Source organism: Phodopus roborovskii, unplaced genomic scaffold (genome assembly GCF_943737965.1).
Source record: "Phodopus roborovskii unplaced genomic scaffold, PHOROB, whole genome shotgun sequence".
Lineage (NCBI taxonomy): Eukaryota > Metazoa > Chordata > Mammalia > Rodentia > Cricetidae > Phodopus > Phodopus roborovskii.
The window spans coordinates 27,146,263-27,163,266 of record NW_026126540.1 but is presented as its reverse complement, the minus strand read 5'-3'; the positions used below and the strand labels follow the sequence as shown (position 1 = coordinate 27,163,266).

Below are 17,004 nucleotides of genomic sequence, written 5' to 3'. Positions count from 1 at the left end.
TCAGACTGAGAGACCTGTGGTACTGTAGAGGGTATTGTGGATGGTATATTTTGAAATACCATCTTAGAGCAAATGCTGAAGGTCATGAGGAGGCACTGTTTTAACACTAGGGCCCAGTTGAGGAAGGAAACTGGGCTCAGGGGACTTTAGTCCCCTTCTTGATACATACACTTCCCTCAAGTAGACTCTAACAGAATTAAGGAGCAGCAAAGATGGTAGCACACACCTGCAATGGCAGTTTTGGGAGGTGGAGTCAGGAGGATGGAATCTGTGGCCAGCTTGGGCTATACAAAACTCTACCTCAAAAACAGTAAAGAACTCTGGAGGTAGAGGCAGCCTGGTCTGTCCTCCAAATCCCAGGCCCATATAGTGAGACCTTGTGTCTTAATCACTGTTCAATCGCTGTGATGAAACTACGAGCAAGGCAATTCTTACTTAAAAAAAAAATAAAATAAAAAAAGCATTTGAAGGCTTATTTATAGTGTCAGATGCTTGGTCCATTATCACGGTGGCAGGGGGCAGGAGTGGTGGTGAAATAGCAAAGAATTGCACCCTGTCCCATAGGGGAGAGGGAGAGAGATGGCGGCCATTCTTATTCAAACCTCCACACCTTAGAGAGAGAGAGAATGAACACACAGAAAAGAAGGGGCTGGAGAGATGGTACATATGCATACATACAGGCCAAACACAAAATAAAATTAATAAATCTAATTTTTAAAAAAAATCAGCAAAGAAAGGTAGTGTAAAAGCACCCATTTAAACTAATCCAAATTTAGGATGTTATTGAATGCGTGTTGTAGAAAACTAAATTAGGTAGAGAAGGAAAAGGAAAAAAATCCTCTGGAATTAACAGAAATAAGTGATTCTAAGAGAGACTGAAGAGTTAGAAAGTGAACGGATGTCTGAAACTGTAGAACCAGTATAATGGAATTAGGAGAACATAGAAAGAGAAAGGGGTATGGGGAGATCTTAGAAGTTACTGAATTTGAGATTGAGAAACCCGAGGAACCATAGAAACACGACTCACCTATGTGAATATTGGAATTGCCAGCACATAGCAGTGAACCTTAGGTAGGTTGAGCCTTGGAAAAGCTTAACCCTCATGTATATATGGAGTCAAATTACCCTTGAACACTTAGATAATTAAAATAGCTTCAGCCAATAAACATGAGGACTTGTACATATGTTATGTGAGTAGTGTTTGGATTGGTTGATCTAGGAATCTGTGTATGATATACTATTAAACATTATTTACACAGTTGATTTCTGATTAGAGTTTAGTGTTGTGCTCAGTGTAACAGACTGAGTTTATTCAACTTTTTTTTTTTTTTTTTTTTTTTTTTTTTTTTTGATCTTCACAAATATTTGGAGAAACAATTTTATTTTGTCTTGGTGTCTATAAAGCCACTAAAGGATTTAGTGCCAAACATCTACAGAGTGAGATTGTCTACCTGAAGAGTACCTTGAACAGAAACTTAACCTCAAGTGGTTTAGTGTTTTAGTGCTTTGATAAATCAGTGCATTAGTTAATTGTTTATTCCCTATTCCATCCATGTAATTAATTAGTTCATATAAAACAGTTAACAGGTGCTGGAGAGACACTCAGGCATTAGGAGCACTGGCTACTCTGATGCCCTCTACTGGTCTCATGTGATATACAAGTAGGCGAAACACCCATAAACTTAAAATAATAAAATATAATTTTAAAATAGTTGTTTGAAAACAATATATTTGGAACAAGTTGCACTAAATATAAAGTAATTTTTTTGTTTTTTGTCTCCAGCTACATATCCCCACCGTCTGAATCTCTTTTACCTTGCCAATGACGTCATACAGAATTGTAAAAGGAAAAATGCAATCATATTCCGTGAATCGTTTGCTGATGTGCTTCCCGAAGCGGCTGCTCTGGTGAAGTAAGTAAATCCTGACTGTGCTTTTGGATTTAAGAAAATTTAAATTACCCCCCCCCCCCATTGCTCTTTAGCAAAGACTTGAATAATTAATTGTGCATATTCCAAGATCCGAATAAAATATTTTGTACATGACCAGGAGTAGTGGCATGTTCTTTAATATGAGCACCTGGAGAGCAGAGTCAGGCAGATCTCTTGAATTTGAGGCCATCAGGGCTACACAATGAGACCTTGTCTCAAAAAAGCAAAAGAAGGTGGGAGGATTTCCATTTTTCATTTCTTGTTATGTGCTCATTTGTAGTTTAATTTTTAGTGTTCTTCAGTTTACAGATTTTTTAAGTAATGGAAGAATCTCAGCATAAAAATATGAGGAGAAGAAATGGAAGTATAGTCTGTCTGTTCCAGTTAATAAACTTCTAGAAAACATCAGAGTTAAAGTTTTATAAAAGTTGAATATGATCAGCACTTAGAAGGCAGAGGCAGGGGGATCTCTGTGAGGTTGAGGCCAGCCTGGTCTAAAGAGAGAGTTCCAGGACAGCCAGAAACCCTGTGTCGGAAAAACAAACAAATGAAAAGCAAACAAAAACCTGGCAGTTTTAAAATCTTACTTTAGTGTCCATATAGTTTGATAGATTTGCTTAAAAAGTTATGGTTCTTGCAGAGTGGTGATGGTGCATGCCTTTAATTGCAGCACTCAGGAGGCAGAGGTAGGTGGATCTCTGTGAGTTCCAGGACAGTCTCCAAAGCTACAAAGAAACCCTGATTCAAAAAACAAAACAAAAAAAGTTATGGTTCTGTTTTGTCTTTTGATGGATATATTAGAATGTTAGAATATTCTCTCATTCTTTTGTCCTTATTTTAAGTTTTGAGATCATACCAATTTGACCTCTCATTTTTTTCTTTTCTGTTTCCTTCTTCCAACTCTACCTTATCTTTTTCTCTCTTTTTTTTTTTTTTTTTCTTTTGGATTTTTATTTTGTGGGTGTGTGTTTTGCTTTGTTTTCCTGAGACAGTCTCTCCACATGGCCCTGGCTGTCCTGGAAGTCACTATGTAGAACAGACTGGCTTTAAACAGACATCCACCTGTCAGCCTCTGTGGTTCTAGGATTAAAGGCGTGCACCACCTTGCTTAGCCCATGTTTTTAAAGGCATAGTCTTTCTATATATCCCAGACTAGTCTTTAAAGTGGAAATGAGCATCCTGGTGGTTGATGTTGTAGGCATATACTACCTGGCATTGATTCTTCTTCTCTGGGGGTGGAATCCTCTTCTTAGAACATGTGCTGTAGTATGGAGTTGATTGATGCTTATTTTTCAATAAACCTTAAAAAGAAGAAAAACCCAGTATTTCTTAGTGCAATTATTTTGGGTTTTGTATTCTATTTTGTTTTGGTGCTGAGTATGGAAGTCAGGGTCTTCTGTATGGACACTCGCTAGGCCAGTGTTTTGTCACTGTGCTACATGCCATCTTTGTTTTGGTTTGTTAAAATTTTATTCATGCATATGAATGTTATGTGTGCACACACACACACCCCCCTCATGAATTCCTGGTGCTGGTGGAGGCCAGAAGAGATCATCAGATCCTCTAGGACTGAATTACAGACAGGTATAAGTTCCATGTGGTGAAAGGAACTGAGCTAGGCCTTCCTCCGCAAAAGCAGTAAGTGCTTGTAACTGCTCAACTCTCTCCAGCACCATTTTTTTTTTTTTTAACATTTACTTATTTGTGTATTGTGTACACATCCCATAGCATATATGTGGAGGTCAGATCAGAGGGCAGTTTTCAGGAGTTAATTCTCATTTTACCATGTGGGTTCCATGGATAGACTCAATTCATCAGACTTGGTGAAAATCACCTTAACCTTCTGAGCCATCTTGCTCTCCCTTGTTTTCTTTATTAAGGTAGGTTCTCACAGTAGTCAGCATGATCTCAAACTCATGATCTGTCTGAGCCTCCCATATGCTGGGATTACCAGGACCACCCCACCATAACGCCATTGATTTTTGTTTTGTTTTGAGACAGGGTTTCTCTGTGTGTAGCTCTGTCTGTCCTGGAACTTGCTCTGTAGCCCAGGCTGGCCTCAAACTCACAGAGCTCCCTCTGCCTCTGCCTCTGCCTCCTGAGTGCTGGGGCTAAAGGTGTGTACCACCACTGCCTGGCTAATTTTGCTTTTTTGATCAAGCTCTTCCTTAAAAACAGAAAACTGTTTTTTTTTTTTTTCCTTTTTTGGGGGGTTGGTTTTAGTTTATTTGCTTTTTGAGACAGGTTTTCTTTGTGTAATCCTGGCTGTTCTAGAACTCACTCTGTAGATCAGGCTGGCCTCACAATCATAGAGAAACACCTGCTTCTGCCTCCCAAGTGATGGAATTAAAAGCATGTATGGACAATGTCCAACTTAAATTCTTTTTATGGTGGTATTTACTTTTTTTTCTATAGTTTTTTTTTTTTTTTTTTTTTTTGTTTTTCTCTTTGGAGCCTCTCCTGGCACCCCCTCTATAAAACCAGGCTGGCCTCAAACACAGTGGAGATCCATCTTCCTCTGCCTCCTAAGTGCTGGAATTAAAGGCGTGAAATTGGCAGTATATACTTGTAATCCCTGCATTTGTGAGACAGAGGTGGCTCTCTGAGTTCAAGGCCAACCTGGTCTACATACTGAGTTACAGGCCAGCCAAGGATACAGAGTTGAGTCCCTGTCTCAAAAACCAAAAATAAAATAAATACCCTCTTTTTTTCTTCTCCATGTTAAGTGTCTGCGTGAGTATATACTACATGTGTGGGGTATCCATGAAGGTCAGGAGATGGTGTGGATCCTTGGAGCTGTAGTTACAGGCAATTGTAAGCTGCCCAAGGTGGGTGATGGAAACCCAATATGGGGTGTCTGCAAAGGCAGTACATAGTCTTAATTGCAATGCCCTCTCTCTAGTCCCTTATTTTTAGTTCATTAGATTCAGCTTTTTCTATGCCAGGTATGTCAGGTGTTGATTAGGTCTTTGTGTTTCACAAGCATCACAAGGTGTATTATCTGTAACCTCATTTTTTTCATTTATAAAGTGTTGGATAAGGTAATTTTCCTTAACAATAAACAATGCTGGAAAAAATATTTAAAGTTATACAAACGGCTTGAGAATTAGCTTGGTTAAGAGTACTTGTTGGTCTTCCAGAGGACCCAGGTTTGGTCCCCAGCATCCACATGGTGACTCACAACCATACCTAGCTCCAGTTCCAAGATATCCAGCACCTGCTCCTGTCCTCCTTAGGTACCAGGTACACATGTAGCAGATGTATATACATGCAGACAAAACACATGAAATAAATAAGTAGATTGTTTCTGAAAATCAAAAAAAAAAAAAAAGCATAACATAAGAAATTTATGTGATAGTAAGTTGTTATAACTTTATTCCCAGATTTCTAGTTGGAGGGTCTGTCAGCATTTTTATATTTTACTTTTCTTCCAGGGATCCATCTGTCTCTAAGTCAGTAGAGCGAATCTTTAAAATCTGGGAAGATAGAAATGTGTATCCAGAAGACATGATTGTGGCATTGAGAGAAGCATTAAGTAAGTTCCTCTTCTTTCCTAAAGGAATTTAAGTCAGTCTTTACAACCCTGTCTCTATCTGTAGATCTAGTCCTGTTGTATAATACTAAAGGGATGAGGGAATCAGGTCTGATATGATCAAAATTAAATTGGTCAAAATTAAATACATAAAATATGAATATCTAGACTTAAAATAGAAGTGGTTGGGATAGGTAGTTGGATCTTTGTCTCTGCTGACTAAAAACATCAAACATGTTAAGTGGTGATAGTCATCTGGGTATTTTACTGTATTTGCTTTCATTAAGTATTTAAAATATTCATTGGTTGTGTTTAATAAATGCTTCTCTACCTTCTTACTGTTGGGGAAAGTTTAGGCATGGTTTCACATCTTTAAGTTTGGCGGTGAGAATGCTTGCATAGTCTCTAAGCTTATTTGACTTAGATTTGTAGTATCTATTCTTGTGCGTGCGTGCGTGCGTGCGTGTGCGTGTGTGCGTGTGTGTGTGTGTGTGTACATGTACATACATGTTCTCTCCTGTGTGTCTGTGTGTGTTTTAAGTAAATTAGTTCTTCCATATAAGATTTATGTAATTAAATCACAAAATAGAAGTTGATGATAATTATTGCCATGATCACCATTTCTCTAGAAATTTACTTTTAAAGGAACACCTTCTAAGAAGCTGTTGAATCCATCATGAGTTTGTTCTGTTCAAAATATTCAAAAGTAATTGATATTTTAAGCCTCTGCCTTATCTTTTTCAGAACTGGAGGTTTCATTAATTGTTAAATTACATTATTTAATAGCTTCTTAGATTTGGTGGGTATTTTCTGTTTTTGTTTTTATAAAAATAAAAGAAAAGAAATGAAAGAAACTACACAGTCTTGGATTGCCTTTTTTCATGCTACAATTTTGGCACTGAAGTGGACAGACAGAACAGCTTCCCATAATGCCAGACTGCAAAAACTGCAATGTTTTCCAGGTACCACTTTCAAAACTCAGAAGCAGCTGAAAGAAAATCTGAACAAACAACCGAATAAGCAGTGGAAGAAATCACAAAGTAAGGAACAAAATCTCAACTAATATAAAGTTACCTCCTCCTCTTGGAGCAGAAGAAAATGTAGACCATTTGACACCGTACCTGGCATAAACCATGGCAAGCCTGTGTTCCCAGGCCTGGGATGTTCCCAGTGACTTAGACTAATCAAGCCAGCATGAAGTTACTTCTTTTAAAAACCACTGTTAAACAGAGGAAATACAGAAAAAGGGTTTAATTGAGCGAAGATCCAAGAGTAGTGGGGGATTGAAAGAAGAAAAAAAAACTTGCTAGTACCCAGGCTAATTTCCACATTCAGAGATGTGCAAAGTTAGAGGCGGCTGTGTTACACCACAGAGCTGAAGAGGAGACTAGGCATTGAGAAGCATTTCTCTGGGAGCCATGAAAGCCTTCAGATTTGGGGATACACTACCAGATTAGACATGGGCCTCCAATTTTGGCCAGAAACTCCTCCTCTATCTGGAGCTCCTGTTGTGTTTTGTCCTATTTACCCAGCATGATATCAAGGGAGTGGAATGCTGCATGTTATAGACTGTTGTGGGCAAACTGAGGAATATCCAGAGCCTGGAAAGTGTGGAGGGAACAAGGTGAAGGACAGTAGAGAATTGGGAGGTGAAACGAGAGTTGGGATGTTTTGCTTCATCAAGCATCTGATACTCATCATGGTTAAGGGAGTCCTCTGGCATCCTTTTGCTCATACATTGCATGCTTAGGAACAGCGGAGCCATCAGTTTGGCCAAAGTTCAATTGCAGTGATAATTCATTTAGCCTTTTGTTGCCATGAACTGAGTCAGCTTAAAAAAAAAAAAAAAAAAAAAAGAAGTAAAATCCAAACTTAACTAGAGTTGATAAATAATTTTCTTGAGCTAGTGCTCAGGATTAATTGGATATCTTGTTCCTGGACACTCTTACATTGAAATACTGAGATTTTCTTACACCTGATGAGACTAGGAAAGGAGGTGCTTCATGTACCTACCTCAGTGTCTCCAAATCATTAATTCTGGGATTTAACAAGTCTGTTGGAGGTAAGTTGTTAGACTTATCTAAATAGTTTATTGGCCATAATTAGGAGTACTTACGTTTCATAGTCAATTATTTTACTGTGGATTATATTATGATTTATGTGTGCATGGCTGCTGTATGTTTGCAGAGTACACCCTTAACTCTACATCTCAGATTTATCCTGGATTTGGTTAAGTCTTTGTGCTGTGTTATTAATGAATTTTTATTTCATTCAACAGCATCTACCAATCCAAAAGCTGCTCTCAAATCTAAGATAGTTGCTGAGTTTCGGGTAAGTTCCAGAATTTGGTAAGTATACTAAAGATCATTTATTCTCCTTTGAAGCCACAGTTTCCAGTCATATTTATTTCTGCTCTTGTGTTCATGGGGAATTCAGAATAGGATTAGATTACCTTTAAGTTCTATCTGTTTCCCTAGACGGGAAATAACCTTCTAGAAAATCTGTTGCCTGCTTAGTTCTATGCTTAGTGCATGTTACTAGGGAGTCTTTTTTTTAAATTCAGTGCTACTAAATTAAAATTTTCTTCGAGTAGCACAATACTATATATCTAATTAAATTTAAAGTGTATAAGGGGCTTGTCTTTCAGTGTTAACCCTATATCTGTAAGTTAACTTGAATAATTAGGGACTGGGGAGATAGCCACCAAGCCTGTTAATAGGAGTTTGACTCCTGCGATCCACATGGTGAATGGGGAATGCTGACTCCTGCAGGAGTTAGCCTCTGACCTCTACATATGCCCACGGTACTGTGTGCCTACATACATGTACAGATGAAAAAATAAACCAGAAGTTGAGAACATTGGTAATTTAAAGGCTTTTTGGTTTTTTTTTTTTTTTTTTTTAATAACTTGCTGGTTGTGATTGTGAAGGCTAATCCTAGCACCCAGGAGGCAGAGACAAATTTGAGTTCAGCCTGGCCCATGGAGCAAGGGCAAATAGTAAGACCCTGTCTTCAAAAACCTAATAGCATCTTTTAAAATAAAGTGTGTAGCTAAGAATATAGTTTTTGCATGAGAATTGAAGATTGCTTTCTGTTGGTCTGAGGAAAAGGAAAAGAAAATTGTTTTTTCCTCTTAGAGCTTTGCTAGTCATTAGTCTTACATATCTAAGGAAGAGAGTATTTGATCTTGTGAATGAAAATTAATTGTGGTCTATGTTTAGTCTCAGGCCCTCATTGAAGAATTGTTGATGTACAAACGCTCAGAAGATCAGATAGAATTGAAGGAGAAACAGTTGTCAACTATGAGAGTGGATGTTTGCAGCACAGAAACTCTCAAGTGTTTAAAAGGTAATAAATACATTCTTTTAAATAAAATAGCTCAAAGTAGCCAGTTGGTGGTGGCGCATACCTTTGACCCCAGCACTCAGGAGGCAGAGGTAGTTGAATCTTTGTGAATTCAAGGCCAACCTGGTCTACAGAGTGAGTTCCAGTACAAACCAGAGAAACCCTGTCTTGTAAACTATGCCCCACTCCAATAGCTTAAAGTTTCTTTCTAGATCTTTGATTTTTGTGGTACTCAGACCGGTGTGCCCCATAAAAAGAACTTTAACCATGGCTCTGGGTGGGATCACCTGACAAAAGAGAAGTGGGAAGGGTTCCCACCCCCGTCAGTAAAGCAGTTTTCAGAAGTAGTTGTGTTCCATTGAGGTAACAGTTTGATTTGTATGAACCTCAAAAACAAAGAAATTAGCCAGGCAATGGTGCACACATCTTTAGTCCCAGCACTTGGGAGGCAGAGGCAGGTGGATCTTTGTGAGTTCTAGGCCAGCCTGGGCTACAAGAGCTAGTTCTAGGACAGGCTCCAAAGCAATACAGAGAAACCCTGTCTTGAAAAACAAGGGGGGGGGGGGGAAAGAAAGGAAGGAAGAAACATAAATAAATAGATAAAAATAGATAAATAAATAAATCCCTCCAAGGTGAATATGTTTTGTGGATTTTTTTTTGGGGGGGGACGGTAAGATTTATTTATTTTACTTTATATTTATTAGTATTTTGCCAGAATGTCTATATGCGCATCACATCTGTGTCTGGTGCCAACAGAGGCTAAAAGAGGGCATTGGGTCCCCTGGGCTGGAATTAAGCCTGGTAATAAGCCATCCTTACTAGACACAACCCAGGTACTTTGCAAGAGCAGCAAGTGCTCTTACGTAGCACATCTCTCTAGCCCGTTTTATCATTTTGGAGGTAGGGAGTTGTTTGTTTATAGGATTTCACTCTGTGTACCAGGCTAATCTTGAACTCAAAATCTACCTGCTTCTACCTCCTGGGCACCACACCTAGCTTTGTATATAAATTCCTACTCTTTCCACTTTCTTGCTATGTATAAAGTAAGTTTTACTTCCTCTTTGTGGCTAATTGGTTTGAGGATATTCTTTAGTAAGGTTACTCTATTCTCTTTTAAAATCTAGTAAATTCCTCTCCTTTTTTATATTATGAATTATATATAATTATATAATTATACTCAACTTATTAGAAGGTAAGCCTTCTACAGTTAGAGATTATATTTTACTTGACTATTTCTAAATATTCACATAATAGGCATTTGATGTATATCTTTAAAATAATGAATAAATGATGATTAGCTGTTCATTTTTGTGTTCTATTTTGCTTCTATACTATGCTTTTATTTTTTATTTAATTATTTATAGAATAACAATGTTTACTAGAAGATTTTGTTGCTGTTGTTTGCTTTTTAATTTTTTTTTTTTTTTTTTTTCTTGAGACAGTGTTTCTCTTTGTAGCCCTGGCTGTCCTGGAACTCACTCTGTAGACCAAGCTGGCCTCAAACACAGAGATTTGCCTGCCCTTGTTTCTGCATCTGGAGTGCTGGGATTAAAGTCGTAGAACATAAGATTTATAGAAGTTTCCACATAGGCCATACAAAATAGTCATAAGCCCCCCACCTCCCCAGAGGAAAATCTACACTGGACAGCAAAGTCATAATACTATTAGTGAGGGCTGAGGTATTTAATGTTTTCCATTTTGGTTCTAGCAATGAAGCTTGTCACCTATATTATCTACATCAACTTAGACTAGGCTAGAGAGCATAGTCTAATGAACTGGGTAGCTGTGTTTAAACACTACAGCTAGGGCCTCTAAAAGAAGGGGAAAGGAAGTAAACCATAAATTAGAACAAGACTACTTCTCCCCTAAAATAAAACCATTCATACTTCTGTAGCTAACCCTAATCTGCCTTCCACAGTGCTTTGTACTTTAAACCACAGTAGGGAAAAGAATAAAAGCAGGACACACTGTTTTTACAGTTTACAGCAACCCAGATGGTGCTTCTAGTCTCTGCTCATGTTTTACAACAGTGATTTAAATTTGCTAATGTGCATTTAGTCACCGAAGATGAAGATGCCTGGGCTTTTTTTCTGTAATGTTTTTAAGGATGTGTCCATTGAGTGTGAACAAAAAGTCTTGTCAGAATAAATGATAATGCATTTGCTGATTAGAGTGTCTTGAATGTTATCCATGGAATTCAGCCCTGTCTACTTACCATGTTGTATGATCCCACTTCTGACCAGATATCGTGGTTTAATAAGGATCAGAATAGACAAATACACCAATTAGATGTTTATTCAGGGAAAAATAACTTACAAAATAGAGAGATGAACACCAGCAGGTTCCTGGTCCCAAGGATGCCTCTGGATCCTCTCCTGACCCAGTTCAGCCAGCAAGAGCACTCCTGGGCTGAGCTCCTCCTCAGACCTAGTTCCCCGGGTCACTTCCGCCTCTGTATCCTCCCCCAATGGGCATAGTCAGTGCCACAGATGCAGACAAAGTGAATATCTCACTACAGTACCATACTTCAACTTGAACATAGACCATCTAATTTAATCCCAGTCATAACCTGGAAGCATCCTATAAAGAAGCTGAAGCCTCATGAAGAGATTAGTAGCTTGTTCAAGTTGGGTAGCTAACGAAAGGCATCGAAAGAGTGAATTCCCATATCCCACTCTAACCCAGCTGATACTAGGAAAAAAGCATTTGTTGAATTTGAAGGGCATCTTTCAGAGAAGAGTGAAGACTGTTTGTATGAGATGACTTCTCTGAACCTTACTTTTTCATGGAAGAGACATATGTTAGGACCTTCTGCACTACAGAAAGTAGATACAAGTAAAAAGAATGGAGCTTAATTCTCATATTCCTAAGGAGTAGTATGGCTGAAAGAAGTAACTGATGGGGCTAGAGAGGTGGTTGGTGGTTAATAGCACTTTCTTTCCAGAGGACCTAGATTCATTTCCCAGCAGCCATGCTGAGTGACTTGTAATTCCAGTTCCAGGGCATCCAAGGGCATACATGTAGTGTACATACATGCAAACACTTGCCCATACACATAAAATTAAAGAATAAATGTTTGGATTTTTAAATTTGTTTTTCAAGACATGGTTTCTCTGTGTAGCCCTGGCTATCCTGGAACTCTCTCTGTAGACCAGGCTGCCCTCAAACTCACAGAGATCCACCTGCCTCTGCGTCCTGAGTGCTGGGATTAAAGGGCCACCACCATCTACCTAAGATAATTTGTTTTTACTTTTCTAATTTTGAAATAAATACTTTCTCTATTCTTTTAGATAAAACAGGGGGAAAGAAGTTCTCCAAAGAGTTTGAAGAAGCAAGTTCAAAACTAGAGGAGTTTGTGAATGGGTTAGATAAACAGGTGAAACATGGGCCCTCATTAACAGAAGCACTGGAAAATGCTGGAATTTTCTATGAAGCACAGTACAAGGAAGTGAAAGTGGTGGCCAATGTAAGTAATTGCAACTATTTTATATTGAATGCTGTATGTCAGACACTGTTTGCATAGGGTGACTAACAATGAGGAGCATTAGACACAGATGAAGGAATGACTCTTGAATAGTTAGTGGCCTTAAACAAGACATAGCTGGTAAAAAGTGGTGTTGATTAGATTAAGACATGGGTTCCTCAGATACCGACACTCATGAACAACCTAACCATTGTACATTACTATTTCTTTTTTCCCCTTCTGTGTGTGTGGGACATTTATATTCTTTCTATAGTGCCCCATACATTTGGACTATTAAAAAGGGGTTTTTGTTTGTTTGTTTATTTTGAGTCAGGATTTCTTTGTATAGCTTCAGAGCCTATTCTGGAACTTCCTCTTTAGATTAGACTGGCCTTGAACTCGGAGATCCACCTGTCTTTGCCTCCTGAGTGCTGGAATTAAAGGCATTAAAGGCATGCACCACCACCAGGCTATTCAGATTTTTTTTTTTTTTTTTTTTTTTTTAAAGTTGGGATACCATGAATGACTAAAGGTACCCTTGTAATTTTAACATGCAAGTGGTCAAAGAAGCAAACATTTGATAATTGAGGGGCTGGAGTGAAATAGACCTCTCCCCTGAAGTCATGCTTATTCACAAAGACAGAAGACGTAAATGTATGGGAGTTTGGGAACTTTATTCCCATAGGCCATAGACCTTAAGAAAAGCCTGCAATCATTTCCTAGAATGTTTTAATTAAAGGTTTCAGCGTCATCTAACAAGGAGTGATTTCCAACAACCTCTAGACATGCCTGGTTCACCATAGTAACTCATAGTAACAGTCCCTCTGCTTTTGATTGTTTGCTTATCATGTCTTGATATTTGGTTTTCCTGTTTCTTGTAGTCTTTTGTAGAAGTTCACAGTATTATAGAAATGAAAACTATGACTAGATGAAAGCATAATATGACTCTATACATAGAATATAATAGTTTGGGGGCTCATGAGATGGCTTAGAGGGTAAAGGCACTTGCTGCCAAACCTGTTGAATTGCATTCAGTCACCATGATAGGAGAAAACCAGCTTTCCCACAAATTTTCCTCTGACCTCGATATGTGTACTGTGTCATATGCATACTCATGTGCTACCCCCAAAATGAATGTGGGTGGTTTATATATTAATGAAATGTGTATATATTATTATCCAAATTATATATAATATAAATTATGTATGTGCATATATCATACATATAGAGAGGGAGAGGGGTGCATGAGTGAAAAGCCAGGCAGTGGTAGCTCACATCTTTTAAGTCTTAAGTCCAACACTGGGAGGCAGAGAGGCAGCCTGGTCTACAAAATGAGTTCCAGAATAGCCAGGGCTACACAGAAAAACCTTGTCTTGAAAAGCAAACACCTCCCCACCAAAAAAAACTGAACAAAACATTATTCTTAATTGGGTGTTAACATGGGGTGGGGGAGGGGGGTAGGACAGCACAGGTGCTATGGCACATGCATAGACATCAGGGGACAGTTTTTGGAAGTTGCTTCTCTTCTGCCTGTGCATGCCAGGAAGCCAACATCGGCTATCAGATTTGGTAGCAAGTACCTTCATCTGCTGAGCTTCCCAGGCCCTCAGAAAATGCATGGAGGAAAACAAAAATGTGTGAGCCAATTCCATCCTTCCTTTTGTCAGAGTAGCTATCTTTTCAATGTCTAGCTTTTGTTTTGCTATACTAAAAAGACTGGTAAAAGCTTTACTGCTCAGCGTACCTTTACTTCATGTCCTTTTGCCTGGATATTCAACCTTTGACACTGTTTCCCCAAATCAACATCAGAACAAAGGGCTCTACTAATGAGAGCTTGGCTTTTCTCGTGTAGCCTTCCTGCTAGTACTCCTCACCTAACTTTTGGATGCGCCTACACTTTGCAATACCTTTAAGTGGATGTGTATCTGTTATTATTTTACTGTGTGTGTTATACATGGAGGTATGAGCATGTGCCTCTATTGCACATGTGGAGGCCCAAGGTTGCTGACCTAAGGTGTCTTCTCCATTTCTTTAAAAAGATTTGTTTATTTATTTTTATTTTATGGATATGGGTGTTTTGCCTACTTGTATGTCTGTGCACCATGTGCATGTTGTAGGTAATGGGTAAACCAGGTCCTCTACAAGAGCAGTCTGTTTTATCTCTCACTAAGGCATTTCTGCAGCCCTCCTCTTTATTTGAGACAGGCTCTCTTACTAACCCTGGATCTTACTGTTTCTGCTAGACTGGCTAGCCAGTGAGTCCTGGGGGGGGTCTTCCTGTTTTGACCCCCCCCCCACACACACACACACTCTTACACACACACAGCACTGTATTATAGACATCACATCAATCTTTAAGTGGGTATTGGGTTTCTGAACCTAGGTCCTAAAGCTTACACAGCAGACATTGTACCTAGAGAGACTTATGGGTTTCATCTATCTATTTTGGTTGGCGTTTTTGTTTTTGCTTTTAAGGAGTCTTCCTCCTCCCCCTGGTTGGTTTATTGTAATGCATTGTTTGTTTTTGCTCTTTTGGCTTTTTGGGGTATCCACTACCTAGCTTCCAAATAAATCACACACAGAAGCTTATTTTTAGTTATGAATGTCTGGCCTTAGCTTAGCTGATTTCTTATCTTAAATTATCCTGTGTACCTTTTCCCTCTGGGCTTTTTTCTTCCTTGCTTCTGTATATCTTACTTTCCTTCCTACTCTGTGCCTGGCTGGGTGGCTGACCCCTGAAGGGCTTCTCTCCTTGTTCTCTTGCTCTGCTTTCTCCTATTTATCCTCTCTGCCTGCCGGCTCCGCCTGTCCTTGCTCCTGCCTGCCTCGCTATTGGCTGTTCAGCTCTTTATTAAACCATCAGGCGTTTTAGACAGGCACAGAATCACAGCTTCACAGTTCATCAAATGCAGCATTAACAAAAGTCACACACCTTAAAATAATATTCTACCACAGTTTGTTTTTCAAGTCAGGGTTTCTATGTGTAGCTCTGACTGTCCTGGAACTCACTTTATAGACCAGAGTAGCTTTGAACTCAAAGATCTGCCTGCCTCTGCCTCTGGAGTGCTGGAATTAAAGGCATACACCACCATATCTGTCTAATTTTCCTATCTATCTGTCTATCTATCTATCTATCTATCTATCTTCAGTAATTTAACTTTATTTTATGTGCATTGGTGTAAAGGTGTCAGATTCCCTAGAACTAGAGTTATAGACAGTTGTGAGCTGCCATGTGGGTGCTGGGAGTTGAACCCAGGTCCTCTGGAAGAGCAGCCAGTACTCTTAATCTCTGAGCCATCTCTTCAGCCCCCTTATTATTTTTAAATGTTAAACTATGTTTTTGTTTTGAGTTTTTGTGGTTGTTTTGGTGTTTGTTTGTTTGCATGTGTGTGCATGTATGTTCATGGAGCATAATCCAAAAGCCTTCATGTAGAGGTTAGATACTACTCTTTCCTTCACTATGTATCTTGCCATCTTGACAGCTCTTTGTTTCCAGGACTGGAAATGGAGTCCAGAGCCTTTCACATGCTTGGGCAGTGTTCTACATCAGTCTTGCTGGTTTTTTTTTTTTTTTTTTTTATACAGACTGGGTCTAAGTAGACCCACTTAGCCTGAAATTTACTTTGTAGGCCAAGCTAGCCTCACTCACCTGCCCCTACCTCCTGAACACTGGGATTAAAGGAACATGCCACCATGCCAACTCATTTTGTTGTTGTAAGATTTTTTTTTTTTTCCCATTCTCCTCCTCTGCGCGATGTGTTGTAAGATATTTATTTTGAGAATTTATTTTTACTTTATGTACATGAACATATGCCTGGATATACATCCTTGCACTGCATTCATGCAGTGTCCTTAGAGTCTAGAAGAAGGTGTCACGTCCCTGGAACTGGAATTACAGTTGGTTATCATTGGCCATGTGCTTGCTGAGGATTGAACCTGTGTCCTCCAGAAGAAAACAGTCTGTGCTCTTAAACTGCTGAGCCATCTCTCCAGTCCCCTGCCTTTATTCTTTTCAATGTTGCCTACACATATGTATGTACACAAAACCTTGTACCTTGGGTCTTCAGAAGCCATAAGAGAGTGTTGGATCTCCTGGAACTGGAGTTACAGGCAGTTGTGACCCACCGTGTGGATTCTGGGAAACTGAATTGAGGTCCTCTGCAAGAGCACCTATCTAAGTGCTAAGATTATAGACAGGTGCTACTGTGCTAGGGATATTAGTGGGGTTTTTGTTTTTTTAATAATTTTTTTGAATGTCTAGCCGAAATAAAATAATACCTATAATGTGATGATGGTTCAAGATGCAAAGCAAAGGGGGCAGGGGTCATGGTAAGGTGACTCAGTTTGTAGAGGTACCTGCCACCAAGCCTAAAGACCTGACTTTGAGCTCTGGGATCTGAACAATGGAAGGAAAGAACAAACTCCCACAGTCTTTTCTCAGACTTCTGCACATGCTCTCCAACATGTACACACACACACACTCACACTCAAATTAGCTTTTGGATTTTTGAGCCAAGGTTTCTCTGTGAAACAGTTCTAGTTGTCCTGGAACTCACCCTGTAGACCAGGCTGGCCTTGAACTCCCAGAGATCCACCTGCCTCTGTCTCCCGAGTGGTGGGTATTTTTAAAGTACCCAGCTTTAAGATTTTGGCAATTAAGATAATCGAGGCATAAAAGGAGACCATTGAGATGGCTCTGCAGGTAAAGAAAGAAGGCTCTTGCTGCCAAGCCT

The 17,004-nt window shown here is 39.2% G+C and overlaps 1 protein-coding gene across 4 annotated transcripts in view; it reads left to right on the top strand.

The window, feature by feature from the left end:
• The window catches only part of Rprd2 (regulation of nuclear pre-mRNA domain containing 2), a 55,002-nt gene that overhangs the window by 22,393 nt on the left and 15,605 nt on the right, over positions 1–17,004 (top strand). For 3 of the 4 annotated variants that reach the window (XM_051199027.1, XM_051199025.1, XM_051199028.1), the window contains exons 2-7: positions 1,784–1,913; positions 5,366–5,466; positions 6,426–6,503; positions 7,742–7,794; positions 8,685–8,811; positions 12,099–12,274. In XM_051199027.1, the coding sequence (XP_051054984.1) occupies positions 1,784–1,913; positions 5,366–5,466; positions 6,426–6,503; positions 7,742–7,794; positions 8,685–8,811; positions 12,099–12,274 (665 nt within the window). The remainder of the gene's footprint in view (positions 1–1,783; positions 1,914–5,365; positions 5,467–6,425; positions 6,504–7,741; positions 7,795–8,684; positions 8,812–12,098; positions 12,275–17,004) is intronic. The other variant, XM_051199026.1, reaches the window with a different exon arrangement.